General features: G+C 42.4%; 1 protein-coding gene and 3 long non-coding RNA genes across 6 annotated transcripts; 1 reads left to right on the forward strand and 3 right to left on the reverse strand.

Moving 5' to 3' along the window:
• Positions 1-1,122: 1,122 nt before the first annotated feature.
• Positions 1,123-2,790, reverse strand: LOC307042574. Its single transcript, XR_013809164.1, has 2 exons — positions 2,318-2,790; positions 1,123-1,805 (listed from the first exon to the last, which is right to left on the reverse strand). It is a non-coding gene; the product is annotated as an uncharacterized lncRNA (long non-coding RNA).
• Positions 2,791-3,548: 758 nt separating this feature from the next.
• On the forward strand, positions 3,549-8,150 carry LOC307042566 (uncharacterized protein). 3 transcript variants are annotated; one of them, XR_013809160.1, is made up of 6 exons: positions 3,549-3,811; positions 4,728-4,867; positions 5,515-5,680; positions 5,836-6,177; positions 6,799-6,934; positions 7,145-8,150. XR_013809160.1 is itself a non-coding variant. In XM_079686537.1 (5 exons), exons 1-4 carry the CDS (start codon positions 3,702-3,704, stop codon positions 6,131-6,133), a joined length of 714 nt encoding a protein of 237 aa, XP_079542663.1. In that variant the 5' UTR covers positions 3,549-3,701; the 3' UTR covers positions 6,134-6,177; positions 6,799-6,973. The 3 variants fall into 3 exon arrangements, 2 of the variants coding, with proteins under 2 accessions (XP_079542663.1, XP_079542664.1); XM_079686537.1 differs by lacking the exon at positions 7,145-8,150 and having other exon boundaries at positions 6,799-6,973; XM_079686538.1 differs by lacking the exon at positions 7,145-8,150 and having other exon boundaries at positions 3,550-4,120; positions 6,799-6,973.
• A 229-nt stretch (positions 8,151-8,379) lies between these two features.
• Positions 8,380-9,600, reverse strand: LOC307042578. Its single transcript, XR_013809168.1, has 2 exons — positions 9,541-9,600; positions 8,380-9,498 (listed from the first exon to the last, which is right to left on the reverse strand). It is a non-coding gene; the product is annotated as an uncharacterized lncRNA (long non-coding RNA).
• A 708-nt stretch (positions 9,601-10,308) lies between these two features.
• On the reverse strand, positions 10,309-12,405 carry LOC307042573. Its single transcript, XR_013809163.1, has 3 exons — positions 12,265-12,405; positions 11,330-11,451; positions 10,309-11,147 (listed from the first exon to the last, which is right to left on the reverse strand). It is a non-coding gene; the product is annotated as an uncharacterized lncRNA (long non-coding RNA).
• Positions 12,406-18,266: the final 5,861 nt, after the last annotated feature.

The following is an 18,266-nucleotide window of genomic DNA, read 5'->3' on the forward strand; positions in this document are numbered from 1 at the left end:
TGCCGAGCCAATTGGAGAGTTTCATCACCAGCACGTGGTAAAGACCACCAATGAGCGCTCAGCTCGAACGAGTCGTTTCCCATCAAGCATTTCGCTTCCGAATATCGAAAGCCAAAGGTGCCATAATACGCCCGTATGTTCGTCCGTAGTTTCGCACCAAACGTATGGAAAGCCAAAAGTGCCATAATACGGGGGTGAAAAAACTATGGAAAGCCAAAAGTGCCATAATACGGGGGTGAAAAAACGCGCGAACATACGGGGAGGTCCCTTTTTTCGCGCGAAAAAACGCGCGAACATACGGGGAGGTCCGTTTTTTCGCGCGAAAAAACGGGCCAATATACAAGCGAATGTTCGCGCGGTTTTTTATATGATAATGAGCCCCTCCTTCTGATTTCCTTAGCCAATAAGTTAAAAGTGTCTGTAACCAATCAGTGAAGGGTAAAGCCAGACCAAAACAATCTGTAGATGAAAAGTTCCTGACATGGTGAGGCTGTGCTGTAAATTGTGCATTATTCCAGATTCAGGGGACTAAGTATTAATTTGCCTTTGAATATAATAAATATATCAATCAATATATCAATATAACCTGCCTTCATTGTTTTTTTTTTAAATAAAATGGTATTACCCTTTTCCTTAAACCTCTGGAGTGTGAAGTGAAGGTATTTTCTCAATTTTTAGATGTCTCCTTAAATCCACTTTTAAATGTACTTCTTATAACATGGCATGGTGTTACATGTCAAAATGTTCAGTAGTCTCTGGTGTTGCTAGAAATGCAAATTCACTCACCTTAGAGCACTGTCTTATGAGAAACCTAGCTTAGAAATCCGATTTTTGGAAAACTTCAAAACTGTTGTGAAACACATATGTACTCATGTCATCCATTTTTTTTGGTGTTTCAGATTTTGTTCACCAAAGTCTTTGGTTCACAAAAGTAGTGAAATATATCAATTACACTATAAGCCTATATAAAAGTGTTGTTCATGTCTAAAATGAAAATGTGTAAATTATAATTTAGAGTAAAATATTTCCATCCCTCTACTTTCACCACAGAAAAGTTACATCAGGACTGAATAATGACTTCATATTCCATACCAAGGTTTATGTGATGTGTACAAATACAAATTCAGCATTTCAACTTTATTTTTCAACCAACTATTTATGTTAACATATGAAACTGTAAAATCTCAATATTTCCAATATCAGAACTTTTTCAACCAACTATTCATTATAAATGTAAAGACAGGGGGTCTTTGTCCATGGTCTTTGTCTGTCTTCCAAGACAGTGGGTCTGGCTGCTGTGTAGGTGGGGCTGATGGTGCATGGCCTGCTGGTGGCTGTGTCGGAGGGAGGTAGGTGGGATTGTCCCGGGTTGATGCTGGGATTGTCCCGGGTTGATGCTGGTGGCTGGATGGGAGGTACGTGTGCTAGGCGAGACTTCTTTGCTGGCTGGGTTGATCGTGATGGCTGTGGTGGAGACCTTTGTATCGAGGTGTATCTTAATCTTGTGGCAGGCACAGATGGAGGTGGAGGCCGCTGTAGGGATGCTGGTCCTCTGGTCCTCGGGTCCTTGGTGGTGATGGCTGTGGTGGACGCCTTTGTACCGAGGTGTATCTTAATCTTGTGGCAGGCACAGATGGAGGTGGAGGCCGCTGTAGGGATGCTGGTCCTCTGGTCATTGGTGGTGATGGCTGTGGTGGAGGTCTTTGAGCCACGGTAGATTTTGACCTGGGGGCCGGCACAGATGAAGGTTCTGGCTGCTGGATAAACGCCGCCTCTGGGCCACTAGGCCCAGGCAGCTGTGAAATCTGAAGGAAAAAAACCATACCTTTACATTTAGCAAATCAAAATAACTGTATGACGTATTTTTCTCTAATCAAAAATGGAAATAAATCCACATGCCATATTATGACTTTTATGAAGGATTAAAGCCTTCTTCATTTCCAGTATATAATACAGTGATAACACACACAACCCGGTTGACTGTACTCACTTTAACCTGGCTCTGTTGTACACTGATAGGCACAATATTAGCATAGCATTAGCGCGCTATTAGAATTTCAATAATATGAACAATTATGAACTCAGACCAGCATTTCACATATTTATACAAGCAGAATACACTTGAAATGTAAGCCAAACTACTGCACGGGAGTCATACACCTAGTAACATAGAAGAACAAAGAAGCTAGCGGACGCCATTAGCCACTGTAGTGGAGCCGAACTAGCTGACAGAATGACATTAAACTACACATAAAGAACAGTTTCAAACACACTTCTTAGATCGAAATATGACATAATCTTTGTACACACTACTAACCTGTTGAACAGGAGAAATGAATGAAGCAGAGGGAACGTTGTTGCCGTTCCAGCCAGAATGCCAAGTCTGCGGCAGACACATAATAACAACACTTACTTTACGGCATGCGCTCAGCAACACATTCCCTTTTACGGCATGCCCACTGAGGCCTTTCCGTGTCCTATACTGCCCTCTGCTGTTTGTAATGATATACAATATTTAACATAAACATGCCTTCGAGAGTATAACTTAATTTATACAAGACAATATACATTGAAAATGTGCCCACATATTTATGCGGTTATCTGAATCATATTTCTACCCCTTATATTAGAAAATATATGATTAAATATCTAAAATATGCGCACTTCGACGCTGCGTGGGTGGACTCCAGTTATATCTTTCAAACTAAATCTATCCACTATCTGCTTGTAGACTAACGGTCAAAGGGTCTAATATCCGGGAGGGCCGGGCTCGAGTCTCGGAAAGGAAACGTTTTTTTGTGTTATCTCTTTTCATTCACTTACAATCTTTATATAAATGCAAAGTATTCCAAGGTCTGCTTCACCTTAATTGTCCCAACTGCTTGGCAACAGCTGTCTGTTCTCCAGTTGTTTAAGGTGGTAGCCTGTCGCCTGCGTTCATGTTTCAAATAAATGGGAATTGATCAGCCTCAGATGTATTAATTTATAAAAAAAAAAAAAATTTAATTCGAATGTTTCTCTTCAGTGCAATTGCAATTGCACATTGCATCATTTTTGTGTTCTTTGTTCTGTTTTAGAAAGGAAGGATTGTTTACTTTTTTCGTTGTCTACAAAACCGGAAAAACAACATAATTGTGCTTTTCCAGACACTGAAGAAAGAAAAATACCATGAATTTTCGGTATCAGGGCTGTTAGGGAAAAGATCAGGCAATATATCTTGAGAGAAAACGTATCTTTTGATCCCGTTTGAATTGTGCCACGAATTACACTTATGATGTTTGTCATCTTAAACAATCACTTCCATGTCAAAAAACTCAGTTTGTCGTAAAACTGTTGAAATATAAGACTATGAAAAATACGCAACTAGAAATAAGTGAAATGTGCCAACGTGACGGCCGTCTTGGTGTGTGGTGCGCGACGGGAGATGTAGGTCATTGACTGGTTTCAGGCAAAAAAAAAGTGTTACTTCACAGTTTTACGACACATTTACATTTTTTTGACTTGCAAAATTATCTTTTAAATTGACAAAAATCATATGTGTAATTTGTGGTTCAATTCAAACGGGATCGAAAGATAATCTTTCTCTCTCCATTTACTTCAATACATACCTTTTCCGAAATAAGGTCCCATGGAGCTCAACCGGAAAGGGAGGGACTTCGCCTCTCTATAAGCATGCAGCAGCAGTAGCAGCAGCCGGAAAAATGTCCACGAGAAACTTCATCTTGCGTTGCAAAAGGACAATAAATGACTGCACAAGACTTCTCCAAACAGATGATGCCGGTCATGCCGTGTTACAATCCACAGTAACGAGGTAAGGGCCAAGCCTATTGCTACTGTTAGAAATTAAAATCAATGTTTTAATGGGGAAATGTAGTTTAAACATGCCGTCAGTTTTAATGCTCTTTTATACTGAAAAACCAGAAATTCTTGTGCACAAGCAGTTAAGCTTTTATTCTGAAAATCCTTCATCTCCGGTTAGCATTTAGCATGTGGCTAATATACGATTTCCTGAAGAGGTGAATTTAGTAGCGAAATGAGAGAGTGGTGCAAACCGAAGCCTACTGACTTAACACTACAACTATAGATGTCGAGATACTACCATGCTGAATATTAAATGAAGGTACAGTTTATTTGAATACATTATTTACAGACGAGAGTAGCATGTGACAACATCCGGAATGACCGGAAACCAAACGAGCCGAGAAGTATTGTTTAGAGTATTGATTACAGCGTTTAGAATGTGTTAAATGAAGAGTGATGAAAGAGAATATGAGGAGAAACTGCGTGTTAAGCATATATTGAATGTGAAAAGAACCTATCCTCTGTTTAAATGCAATAACGGACATTAGAGACGAGGCGAGCCGGCTGGCGGGGAGGAGCCAGCAGACGATATATAAACAGCACCGGAGGAGAGATCCGGGCTCTTCTCTTCCCTATCGAGGAGAGCCAGATCACAGCTGTTTGTCTGACTGAACAATATTCTGTCTGTAACACTACCGCGCCTCTTTTAATTAAAGTACCCAATTGAACTTTCACAGAGACTCCATTTAGTCTCCTATTTTAAAGCTTCTCTCCTGGTCGGGAGAATAACGTACACAGTTAACACTACTACCAACACAAAGGAATGTAGTTTGTTTTTGCATGTAACCTAAACTGAGGTTGTGTGAGATCTTTCACACTTACAAATTCTGTCTTCTCCCCTATTTCACCAAACCGTTTACTGGCAGGTTAGAAACCATGGAAAGGAGCCTCGAGTGGTCACGGGGCAGGCTAATTAACGTCCCTACAGCTGATCTTTTACTTCAGGACCTTCGGGAATATATACTTGAAGTCCGGAGATCTTGGCCTACCACACCCGCACAACAAGGTAGGTCGATGTGATAATTGTTCACTTTAGCATAGGCTTTCGTTGATAAACCAGTGCTAGTATTGTTGAGTACTAAGTGTCCAACAGGCCAATACATTTTAAAGTAATTATTTGTTTTAAATATGGGTAATACCAATATAAACACCTTTTTTAATCTGTAGTTGCCAGCTATTAATTACAACATTCTGGTGAGACGCTCTGAGTCTCGAGTTGTCCACTTAAAACTGTACTCCAAATTCCACCTTTATATCCTGCCACAGTAGAGGAGACGCTATTCCCCCTCCCCCGTCGAGGGCAGTCTGGCCATCTGTAGTACACCACGTATCATCAAACGTGTGAATGAGGACATTGAAAGGGTGCCAGAGGGGGAGTCTCTGTCTTCAGGGTTGGAAGACACAGACTGCAACTATGTATCTCTATGCCCATACACATTTATGCTTTTGTTCTTACTGTATACTACAACTATAGTGTATTGCATGTCCACTGGTTTAATGCCAAACTGCATTTCATTTTTTTTAAAAGTATCTTTAGGCTGGGCAATGACAATAAAATAGACGCATTGTGTGCGTTTCTGGCACAACGGCATAAATGCGTTGCTTTTACAACAATGACAATAAATGTAATCTAATGTTTTGCTGTTGTTGCAGGTCATTCTGGCTACCACGCCCCACTCATTTTGTTGGGTGGTCGAGGTCCCCCACAATTCAGCATTTCCAGAGAGCAAATCTCTTTTTTGAGGAGCTGTGGTTTTACAGCAACAAAGATGGCACAGATATTAAAAGTATCTCTGCGCACAGTGAGACGGCGATTGAGGTATGTAGCAATGTCTTCAACATTGGAAGTGCCATCTTGTCTCAATTTATTGTAAACATCCCAAGGAGGGGTTATAGCCATGTTACACTATGCATGTTGTAAAGTAAATCTGAATACCGTAGGTCTCATATATTTAAAACATGTTTATTTTTCAGGCAGTTCCACATGCTGCGCTCTGGGACATACTCCACCATCTCAGATGCTACACTAGACGACCTCATCAAGGAGATAGTGGCTGGGAATAACCAGATTGGCCCTGAATCTGTCAGGGCACAGCTGCAGGCCCAGCAGATGTGGATACAGAGACGCAGAGTGCGGGACAGCATGAGGCGGATAGACCCAGAAGCAGCTTCACTGGACATGTCCTCTCAAGCTGCAGAAGACAACTCCAAAACAGTGGAGGATCTGCAGAAGCAACTGCAGGAGTTAAGAGTCCAGCGAGAGTTTTGCTAACAGAGGTTTGCTGGCTCCGACGACAACATCCGATTCTATACAAGGTAATGTTTTGGCTAAATTCTATCCAAGTTTTTGAGATGGGTTAGCTTATAAAGAATCCTGTTTACCTGCCGTGTGACCGCTGACTATATGCATGCAGTGTTGGAATAAGTACTCAACTTAACTGAAGTATAAGTACAAATACTATGGTTTTAAAATACTCCTGAACTGAACATGTAGAATCATAAATCCTGTGTTTTCATATATAAAAAGTAACTAGAAACTATGAAGGTTAACTAAATGTGGTGGAGTAAAACATATTAATACTAACAACATACTGAGAATATTTTACTACAAGTGGAAATCTTCAAAACCTTACCAAAGTAAAAGTATGTCAATATCCACTGCGTTTCCCCCAGTTGCACACGTAAGAATGAAGAGTAAACGTAGTCATTGTGTGTAAAATGTTCCCTGTATGTTTTAGATTATTATTACTGCTGCTAATATAGTTGCTACATTTTACTGCTGTAGATTACTATACCTGCACCTAGTGCCTTCTTACTCAGTCTATTTGAATTGTAATGTATTATAGCAAACAAGAGGAAAGCATTAGCCCATGTGTTACAGTTAACACGATTGTATTTACTGTCAATTAATGACTGACATGTGTCTTTTGTGTACAGATTCCCGAGCTATAACCACCTGATGGCCTTCTGGTTTTTAATTGAGCCTTCAATTCATTAAATGGTTTGTGTTACTAGAGCGATATCAACTGCCAAGAGTAATGAAGAAGTGGTTACACACGCACGTCCATCAACGGTAGGTTACGTTTCTTTTAACACACAATCTAAACACAAACTGAAGGGAAAATGTCTCTCCGACATTTCATTGCTTTTGTGTAGGCTAAAAGGCTAAAGTACTCAATCCTTTTTGAATACATCAGAGAACTAAAACAACTTAATGTTTTTCCCATAGTGTGCTACACTCATGACATTAATATAGTAACCTTTTTTTGTTTTTATCTTCCAGAGACAGCTGCTTCAGCCAATTGACGAGTTCTTCCTTTTTCTATGCTTCCTGTCGGTGGGTTTGAAAGAGAGGGACCTTGCAAACCGCTTCAACGTACACCAGTCCTCTGTGAGCCGCATCATTGCAACATGGACAAGTTTTCTTACAACTTTATTGGGGTCACAGTGCATCTGGCTTACACCTGCAGAAGTTCAAGCCCACCTCCCAGAGGCATTCAAAGATTTCCCAGACACACAGGTGATCCTGGATTGCACAGAGCTGAGGTGTCAAACACCATCCTCACTCCTCCTCCAAAGTGAAATGTATTCTACATAGAAATCTCACTGCACCATGAAAGCCCTGGTTGGCATAGCCCCACATGGTGCAGTGACATTTGTTTCCAGTCTGTATGGTGGTTCTGTCAGCGACAAGGAGATTTTCAAACAATCTGGAATAGCTGCGTTGTTGACTGAAAACATAGCAGTGATGGTAGATAAGAGCTTCCTGATCAGCGATTGCTGCAAATGCAAGGTGTACTGCCCACCTTTTCTGTCAAAGCAGAAGCAAATGCCAGCCTATGAGGTGAGGGAGACACAGGCCATTGCCAGACTGAGGGTTCATGTAGAGCGTGTCATTAGGAGGATAAAAGAGAACAAACTTTTTGATGGTGAATCCCACATAGGTATTGTTTGTATTCTTATCGATAGTCATGAACTTTCTCTTGTGACAAAATAGACTCTCCGTTAGTAAACGTTTACTCTGTGTAAAAGTGATTTCTGTGTGTAAAAGTGAGGTAACATGTGTAGATGAATAACATCAACTTGTATTCGTCCCACACATACACACCTATAGATGTAGTTATATTTGTGTCTGTGACTTTATATTGAATGGGAAATAACTGGAAAATACCTGTGTAAGAGAGAGACTCCTGTCCCGCCTCTCCATTTTATTTTTAGTTGTGCATTGTTATTTGTGCTTTAGAAACATTCCACTTGAACTTTATTTGAATGAACTTAGTAGTAATTATTGTCCTATATTTCTTTCAGATTTCACAGCTGCCTGGGCCTAGGAGAAAGAACCTCCATCTGTGCCTGCACCAAGGTCGAGATCTACCGTTGCTCAAGGGCCTTCACCAGAGCCATCACCACCGAGGACCAAAGGACCAGCATCACTACAGCGGCCTCCATCTGTCCCTGCCACAAGATCAAGATACACCTCGGTACAAAGGCCTCCACCACAGCCATCGCGATCAACCCAGCCAGCAAAGAAGTCTCGCCTAGCAGACGTACCTCCAATCCAGCCACCAGCATCAACCCGGGACAATCCCACCTACCTCCCTCCGACACAGCCACCAGCAGGCCATGCACCATCAGCCCCACCTACACAGCAGCCAGACCCACTGTCTTGGAAGACAGACAAAGACCATGGACAAAGACCCCCTGTCTTTACATTTATAATGAATAGTTGGTTGAAAAAGTTCTGATATTGGAAATATTGAGATTTTACAGTTTCATATGTTAACATAAATAGTTGGTTGAAAAATAAAGTTGAAATGCTGAATTTGTATTTGTACACATCACATAAACCTTGGTATGGAATATGAAGTCATTATTCAGTCCTGATGTAACTTTTCTGTGGTGAAAGTAGAGGGATGGAAATATTTTACTCTAAATTATAATTTACACATTTTCATTTTAGACATGAACAACACTTTTATATAGGCTTATAGTGTAATTGATATATTTCACTACTTTTGTGAACCAAAGACTTTGGTGAACAAAATCTGAAACACCAAAAAAAATGGATGACATGAGTACATATGTGTTTCACAACAGTTTTGAAGTTTTCCAAAAATCGGATTTCTAAGCTAGGTTTCTCATAAGACAGTGCTCTAAGGTGAGTGAATTTGCATTTCTAGCAACACCAGAGACTACTGAACATTTTGACATGTAACACCATGCCATGTTATAAGAAGTACATTTAAAAGTGGATTTAAGGAGACATCTAAAAATTGAGAAAATACCTTCACTTCACACTCCAGAGGTTTAAGGAAAAGGGTAATGCCATTTTATTTAAAAAAAACAATGAAGGCAGGTTATATTGATATATTGATTGATATATTTATTATATTCAAAGGCAAATTAATACTTAGTCCCCTGAATCTGGAATAATGCACAATTTACAGCACAGCCTCACCATGTCAGGAACTTTTCATCTACAGATTGTTTTGGTCTGGCTTTACCCTTCACTGATTGGTTACAGACACTTTTAACTTATTGGCTAAGGAAATCAGAAGGAGGGGCTCATTATCATATAAAAAACCGCGCGAACATTCGCCCGTATATTGGCCCGTTTTTTCACGCGAAAAAACGGACCTCCCCGTATGTTCGCGCGTTTTTTCGCGCGAAAAAACGGACCTCCCCGTATGTTCGCGCGTTTTTTCACCCCCGTATTATGGCACTTTTGGCTTTCCATACATTTTCACCCCCGTATTATGGCACTTTTGGCTTTCCATACAATTGGTGCGAAACTACGGACGAACATACGAGGAGGCCCGTAAATTGGTGCGAAAAAACGGGCGAACATACGGGCGTATTTTCGCGCGGTTTTTCATATGATAATGAGCACCTCCTTCTGATTTCCATAGCCAATGAGACCAAAGCAATCTGTAGAGGAAAAGTTCCTGACATTGTGAGGCTGTGAATTGTACATTATCCCAGATTGTACAACCAGATCCCTCTGGAGTGTGAAGTGAAGGGTATTTTCTCAATTTTTAGATGTCTCCTTAAATCACCTTTTTAAATGTACTTCTTATAACATGGCATGGTGTTACATATCAAAATGTTCAGTCTCTGGTCTTGCTAGAAATGCCAAGTCACTCACCTTAGAGCACTGTGTTATGAGATACTTAGCTTAAAAATCCGATTTTTGGAAAACTTAAAAAATGTACTCATGTCATCCCTTTTTTTTGGTGTACCAACGTTTTTGGTTCACAAAAGTAGTGAAATATATGAATTACCCTATAGGCCTATATAAATGTGTTAATTATGTCTAAAATGAAAATGTGTACATTTGAATTTGGAGTAAAATACTCTACTTTCACCACGGAAAAGTTACATCAGGACTGATTCATGACTTCATATTCCATATTCAGGTTCATGTGATGTGTACAAATGCAAATTGAGCATTACAACCAACTATTTATGTTAACATAAGAAACTGTAAAATCTCAATATTTACAATACAAGGTTCATACACTTTTTCACTAATGATTTTCCATGACCTTTACCTCATTTTCCATGACCAAAAAAAAAAGACTCTTTCATGTGGCAAGCATGCCTTGCCCATATTCGAAATATTTAATATGTTACAACACAGTTTGCATTTAGCACGTCTTGGGTCAATGTCTTTTGATAACCACAATTGGTATTTATCCTTTAGAAGCCATACATTGTTGAAACTGCACTTCCCTGGCATCTTGGCAGCTTTATATGAAATAGTAGCTCCTGTAGACTAGAGGGCGTGATTGTAAACATCCCTCACCAGTGAAATACTCAATTGTACGTTTCATTATACGATACAGTATTTATTATCATTATAGTATTACTATTTTGGCGATTAGATAACATAAATTATATTTGATGCAACTTTAGTTATGTTTCCATGACTTTTCCTAAACTTTGGGAAAAATATGGCATTCCATGACTTTTCCGGGTTTTTAATGACCGTACGAACCCTGACAATATCAAAACTTTCTCAACCGACTATTCATTATAAATGTAAAGACAGGGGGAGCAGTGTCATGGTCTTTTTGTCTGTCTTCCGAGACAGTGGCTCTGGCTGCTGTGTAGGTGCGGGTGATGGTGCATGGGCTGCTGGTGGCTGTGTCGGAGGGAGGGAGGTGTGCTAGGCGAGACTTCTTTGCTGGCTGGGTTGATCGTGATGGCTGTGGTGAAGGCCCTTGAGCCACGGTAGATCTTGACCTGGGGGCAGGCACAGATGGAGGTTCTTGCTGCCCAGGCAGCTGTGAAATCGGAAAGAAATATAGGACAATAATTACTACTAAGTTCATTTAAATAAAAAATAAAATAACAATGCACAACTCAAAATAAAATGGGGAGGTGGGACAGGAGTCTCTCTCTCTTACAACCTATTTAACTATGTTACACCCACACAATGAAAGTACACTATTACTGTAATATTTACATTGACCTATCTTCAAATGGATCCTTGTTGTGGTTGCTGTATTCTCCAGGTTCTGATGCTCCATCTCCACTGCTGCTAGTGTTACAAGTCTGCTGTGCAGGGCTGGTAATCAGATAATAAGCCTGTTGATCAGGATAAAAGAATGAAGAAGAGGAAAAGTTGCTGTCGTTTGTGTGGTTGTCCTAGCCAGGATTTATTAAACACATTAATAAATTCACTTACAAATTATATCCGTTTTCTCTATTTATCTAATCATTCTCTGCGTCTCATTTGACGCCACATGTATCTCTGCGTTGTGTTGTGTGGTCGAATTAATATGACTTCCTTCTTGCCAACCAGGTTTATTATCTGTGCAAACAGAATATAATGACAGCAGGAAATGGCTTCACCAGCTTTCTACCTCAATACTTCTCCTCAGTGAGGCCTGAAGCTAACTGAGAATGTACATTCTACATACATTTAGCCAATCAAAATAACTGTATGTCTGACATATTTCGTTTTCTAATCAAAAATGGACATAAATCCACATGCCATATTATGACTTTCATGAAGGATTAAAGCCTTTTTCATTTACAGTATAATACAGTGATAACAGATAACACACACAACCCGACTGTACTCACTTTAACATGGCTGTTGTACAGGCACAATATTAGCATAGCATTCGCGCTTTAGCATTTAAATAATATGAACAATTATGACCTCAGACCAGCATTTCACATATTTATACAAACAGAATAAACTTAAAATGTAAGCCAGACTAGTGCACGGGACTCATACACATAGTGGTTTGAGCCCTACATTAGCGGACGCCATTAGCCACACGCTAGTGGCGTAGCTCACAGAATGACATTAAACTACACATAAAACAGTTTCAAAGACACTTCTTAGATCGAAATATGACATAATCTGTGTACACAGTACACACTACTAACCTGTTGAACAGGAGAAAGTAATGAAGCAGAGGGAAAGTTGCTGCCATGTGTCTGTCGTCGTCTTCGTCTTCTTCTTCGTCGTCGTCGTCGTCTTCTTGTTGTTGTTCTTCTTCTTCTTCTCTCGGCCCATGCCGTTTCTCTAACGCTAAACCGGAAGTGAGGCTAAGAATGGCGAACTTCAAGATAACAATACCATTAGCACTCCTAGTGGTGACTTTATGAACTGCAAACATTCCTCATTCCACCACTGCACCACTTTCCTCCTACTAGTTGGGTCTAGAACCTCAATTCCGTGACCATTCTTCTGCTAAGATGTTTTGACACTTGATTTGACATCATTGGACCTTTTATAAAAAATATAGACCCAAGGTCCCTCCCAAAAATCCCGGCAATTTTTGCTAGAGGGCCAAATCCAAGATGGCTGCTCGCGCCATCTTAAAAAATTAACTTTTGAACCAGAGCGCCTAGAGTCATGTGTAAATGCACTTTTTGGGGTAAGTCGGCCACAAGGATTCAATTTCTGACATCAGTTTGGTGCGATGACATCGTTCGGACCCACAAATCCAAGATGGCCACCATCCGGTCGAGAAAATATACACGTTTTGAACGGGAACATGCAGGATCACGAGGTACCGGTCACGGCAGTAGAACAAGCACTCACTGTTATAAACTGAAGTATATATATGTACTATATATGGGGGCGGAGCTTCCTACAGGCGATATAGGCGTTTGCCTAGAGCGCCACCCAGAGGGGGGCGCCACAAATAAAAAAAATAAAATAAAAAGTTTGCTTGGCGCAGTTTTGGCTCTATATCTGCAACCATTATTTAAAAAAAAAAAATAATAATCTAACATAAGGGAAAATGAGCCAAAAATCTAAAATGGTCGGTCGGTCTAAGAGCCTCAGCTTTAAGTGTTCACAGTCAGAACATGCTAGAGCGCTGTGCATTGATGGGTATCTGTCAAGTGTTTTTAAAATTGAGCGTTGAGGAAAGAAAGACTAACGTTAGAGAACTGTGAAGAGGCAAAAGCCATCGGGGCGCAGTATAAAAACAGAAGAAAAGAAGAAGAAGAGAAACGTGCCAAGTTGAAAGGTAGGCTATGCCATTTTGATTGTATTGTCAACATTAGCGAATGGATCATGTAATCTTGCTAGTTAGCCAAGCCAACGTTAGCTAGCCAGCGTTTGTTATTACCATTCAGTAGAAACTGTCATAAGGCTATTTTTGTTGTGTCATGAAATAGAAATATTAGTAATAATAACAATGTTAGTTTTGGTGTAGCGAGCTACACGTTAAGTTTACCTCAGAAAGCAGATTGACTATCCGAGTCAAAAATTTGCCAAATTCAACCCTGTCATAATGTGCGCTAACGTTAGCTAACTAGCTCAGTGGTTCTCAACTCCAGTCCTGTTGAATGTTTTCGTTCCAACCCAGAACTAACACACCTGATTCAACTGTTCTAATAAGATAGTCATAGCTCTTGATTAGTTGAATCAGACCTGTCAGGCTGTCCAAATGCTTACTAACTAAATAATAGCTACATTTAACAAATGGAAATTATTCTTAATTTCTTATCTGCCCCCATATCAATATCTAATACGTAGGCCTACTTGTGTTTCTTATAGGGATTCATGAGTATGCCGCACGATATGGATCATAGCTTGTGACAATGTCCAACATTCCGTGTATCCTGCAGTGTGGAAGGGTTTGCAGCAAAGCCACCGATGCCATTACCTCAATTGAAAAATGGTACACTCTAAAGAACAATACAGAGTTATGGAGCGGTCTTGACAAGTTCGGAGACGTCCATACATCCATCGACTGGGATACAGGTCCCGTCGGACACTGTGTCCATGATACATGTAGGTTGACCTTATGCAATGCCACAAAACTGGAACAGGCCAACAACAGACAGAAAAAACGAGTTGTCGATGAATGCCAAGCTCAGTCTTCGTCTACGTCTGACATTAGTTCCACAGCTGCAACTCCATCTTTCAAGCGGCTGCGATCTAGTCTAGGGCTGATACACGATAAAAATAAATGTGTGTGGTGTTGTAAGACGGAATCGGCAAAACATCCAGAATCAAAGTTGGTCCTGATTTCGTACGATCATGCATGGGCAGCGTTCAAGAGCCATACGGTGGCTCTGGAAGATGAACTAATGCGCGACAGAATCAACTGTCTGATCAATTATGCAGCTGATCAGCCGTATGCACTTGAGATCAGATATCATCACAAATGCTGGTTTAAATATGTTCGTAACTACCAGAGAATGAGTGAAGATGACAAACTTCCCCACATGCACAATGTCACTCTCCGTGAAGCTCAGACCATTTTCTTTGATGACATCAGAACAGTTATCTTTGATGAACATGAACTAAGGTCACTGCAGAGCCTCCTCAGAGATTACAGCTCTATCGTTTCTCGGTATGGATTCCCAACATCTGGAGTCAAGTCATCCTACATCAAAGATATCCTGACCCGGGAGTTTAAGGACAAGATCGGCTTCCACTCTCGCCCTCAGAGAAACCAGAGCGACCTAGTCTATGACACGTCTGGGAGCGGTTCATATGTCGAAGCAGCGATCTCCTCTATTGGTGTCAGCAGTGAGCAACTGGTGCAAAATGTGGCTGCGCGGCTCAGAGATGATGTCAAGTCCATCAAACTCGTCCCATGGCCTCCACGAGTCGAGGAGCTAGAGGAGGAGGAGGAACTCCCGCCTCTCGTTTTGCAGTTGCTATCGGCTTTGCAGGGGAAGCATGGGGTAGATCTGTCTCCAAGCACACTTTCTCTCACCTCTCTCATCACACAGTACATTATAAAGCGACCCACCACTACCGCCATCAATGCCACCGTCTCCCTTCACGGATTGACTCGTAGCAAGGAGCTTGTTGATTCGTACTACAAGCTGGGCATGGGGATCAGTTACCCGAACGTGCTTCTGCTACGTGATGTTTGGACAATGCATGACCTTGAGCGGTGCTCGGTCTGTCCGGCAGAGATCGCTGAAGGGGAACCAAGCAGTATCAGTATCATCGACAATGACGATTTTCGGAACGATACATTGACAGGAGGAGGTACTTCACACCGCTGTAATTGGATGTTTCTGCAACGCGAAGAACGTCTTGTACATAAGCATGAGGCAAACACCCAGGATGAGCAACCGCGGATCAAACATGCCAAGACTGTCTCGGACGTGCTGACTGAGAAGGCCTCTGAGATGCAAACGGTTATGCCATATAGGACCGTCAAGCGTGGCGAGCCTCCGATCCGTCCTAAGCCTACTACTGTCTCATCGAGTACTGAGCCTCAGCGCCAGCGAAGCATTATTCATGCCCTTGCACATGCTGATGTGAATGGTGCCTTGGGGGACTTCTTGGAGACTTCTTCTTCTTCTTGGAGGAGTTAGATAATCTCCTCTCACACATCCCTGAAACTGGCCCTCCCGCTGTACTTCTCGGAGATTTCAACCTCCAGACAGGGAAGATATCTGAACTAACATCTCTGTTAACCACCTTTGCTTTCTCACTGTCTCCATCCCCACCAACTCATAAAGCTGGCAATGTCCTTGATCTCATATTCTCAAGGAACTGCTCTACTTCTAACCTCTCTGTAAACCCGCTCCACACATCCGATCACTTCTTCATTTCATTCTCTCTACCCCTTTCCAAACATAACAACCTCATCTCTTCTAACTCTGCTCCTGTCCGCCGTAACCTCCGTTCCCTCTCCCCCTCTACCTTTGCCTCATCGGTGCTCTCAGCCCTCCCTTCCTCTGACTCGTTCCAACTCCTGCCTCCAAACGCTGCTGCAAAAACTCTCCTCTCTACTCTCTCATCCTCTCTGGACTCTCTCTGTCCTCTCACATCGCGGCCGGCTCGTCAGTCCCCTCCTGCTCCCTGGCTAAATGACGCACTGCGTGCTAATAGAACCATCCTTCGGGCAGCAGAGCGGAAATGGTGGAAATCCAAACACCATGACGACCTCCTAACCTATCAGGCTCTCCTCTCCTCTTTCTCTGCTTCCATCTCTCAGGCAAAAAGCACTTTCTTTCAAGATAAGATCCAATCTTTCTATTCCAATCCCAAAAAACTATTTTCTATCTTCTCCACCCTCTTGGACCCTCCCAAAGCACCTCCCCCCTCCTCCCTTCTGTCAAGCGACTTTGTTAACCACTTTGAAAAAAAGGTTGATGATATTCGCTCTTCCTTTTCTGACTCACCTTTACTCACCGCTGGGTCACCAGACCCTCCCTTCACCCACACACTGACCTCCTTCTCCCCTCTCTCTCCAAGTGAGGTTCTTACCCTCGTTACCTCTGCCCGTCCTACCACCTGTTCTCTGGACCCTATCCCCTCAAACCTCCTTCAGACTATCGCTCCTGATATTCTACCATTTCTCACCCATTTCATCAACACTTCTCTAACTTCTGGTCACTTTCCAAACAGTCTCAAGGAGGCAAGAGTAAACCCTCTCCTTAAGAAACCCACTCTCAATCCGTCTGATATTATTAACTACAGGCCCGTCTCTCTCCTCCCGTTCCTGTCTAAAACACTTGAACGCGCTGTCTTTAAACAACTCTCCTGTTATCTCCATCAGAACAACCTTCTGGATCCGCACCAGTCTGGTTTCAAGGCAGGTCACTCAACAGAAACTGCTCTCCTTGCTGTCTCTGATGAACTGCACACTGCTAAAGCAGCCTCCCTCTCCTCTGTCATCATCCTTCTGGACCTGTCTGCTGCATTCGACACAGTGAACCATCGGATCCTCCTTCGCACTCTCCAAGAACTTGGAGTTTCAGGCACTGCACTTTCCCTCCTCACCTCATACCTCAACGACCGCACCTACAGGGTTACTTGGAGAGGGTCCGAGTCCGACCCTTGTCAATTAACTACAGGGGTCCCTTAGGGCTCGGTTCTTGGTCCCCTCCTCTTCTCCCTGTACACAAACTCGCTCGGGTCTGTCATTAGCCCGCATGGTTTTTCATACCACTGCTACGCTGACGACACCCAACTAATTCTGTCCTTTCCCCGCTCAGAGACCCAGGTCGTCGCACGCATCTCTGCTTGCCTAGCAGACATCTCTCGGTGGATGTCTGCTCATCACCTCAAGCTCAACCTTGACAAGACTGAACTGCTCTTCCTTCCGGGAAAAGATTGTCCCACTCTTGACCTAACAATCAACATCGGCACCTCTGTTGTTTCCCCGACTCAGACTGCAAGGAATCTGGGTGTGGTCCTAGATAACAAATTGTCCTTCACTGCAAACATCGCTGCTACAACCCGCTGCTGCAGATACACGCTTTACAACATCAGGAGGATACGTCCCCAGCTGACCCAGACATCAGCGCAGATTCTGGTCCAGGCTCTCGTCATCTCACGCCTAGACTACTGCAACTCCCTCCTGGCTGGTCTACCTGCATGTGCCATCCGACCTCTGCAGCTCATCCAGAATGCAGCGGCTCGTCTGGTCTTCAACCTTCCCAAATTCTCCCACACCACACCGCTCCTCCGCTCCCTTCACTGGCTTCCAGTAACTGCTAGAATCCACTTCAAGACACTGGTACTTGCGTACCATGCTGTGAATGGATCTGGCCCTTCCTACATCCAGGACATGGTTAAACCGTACACCCCAGCACGTGCACTCCGCTCTGCATCAGCCAAACAGCTCGCTGCACCCGCACTGCGAGGGGGACCCAAGTTCCCGTCAGCAAAAACACGTGGGTTTGCTATCCTGGCTCCAAAATGGTGGAATGAGCTCCCCATTGAAATCAGGACAGCAGATAGCTTACACATCTTCCGACGCAAACTGAAAACTCATCTCTTTAGACTCCACTTCGAGCGATAGAATTACTAGAATTACTAACAAAGCACTTATATACTAATAAAGGGCTGGCTTTCTAAATGCCAGTTGAGTAGCACTTGAAATGTTTGGCTCTATGAAACCTGATGTACTTATATGATTCTGTTTTCTTAAAGGTTGTATCTCCCTGGTCGAATG

This window comes from Notothenia rossii (genome assembly GCF_949606895.1).
Source record: "Notothenia rossii genome assembly, chromosome: 6".
Lineage (NCBI taxonomy): Eukaryota > Metazoa > Chordata > Actinopteri > Perciformes > Nototheniidae > Notothenia > Notothenia rossii.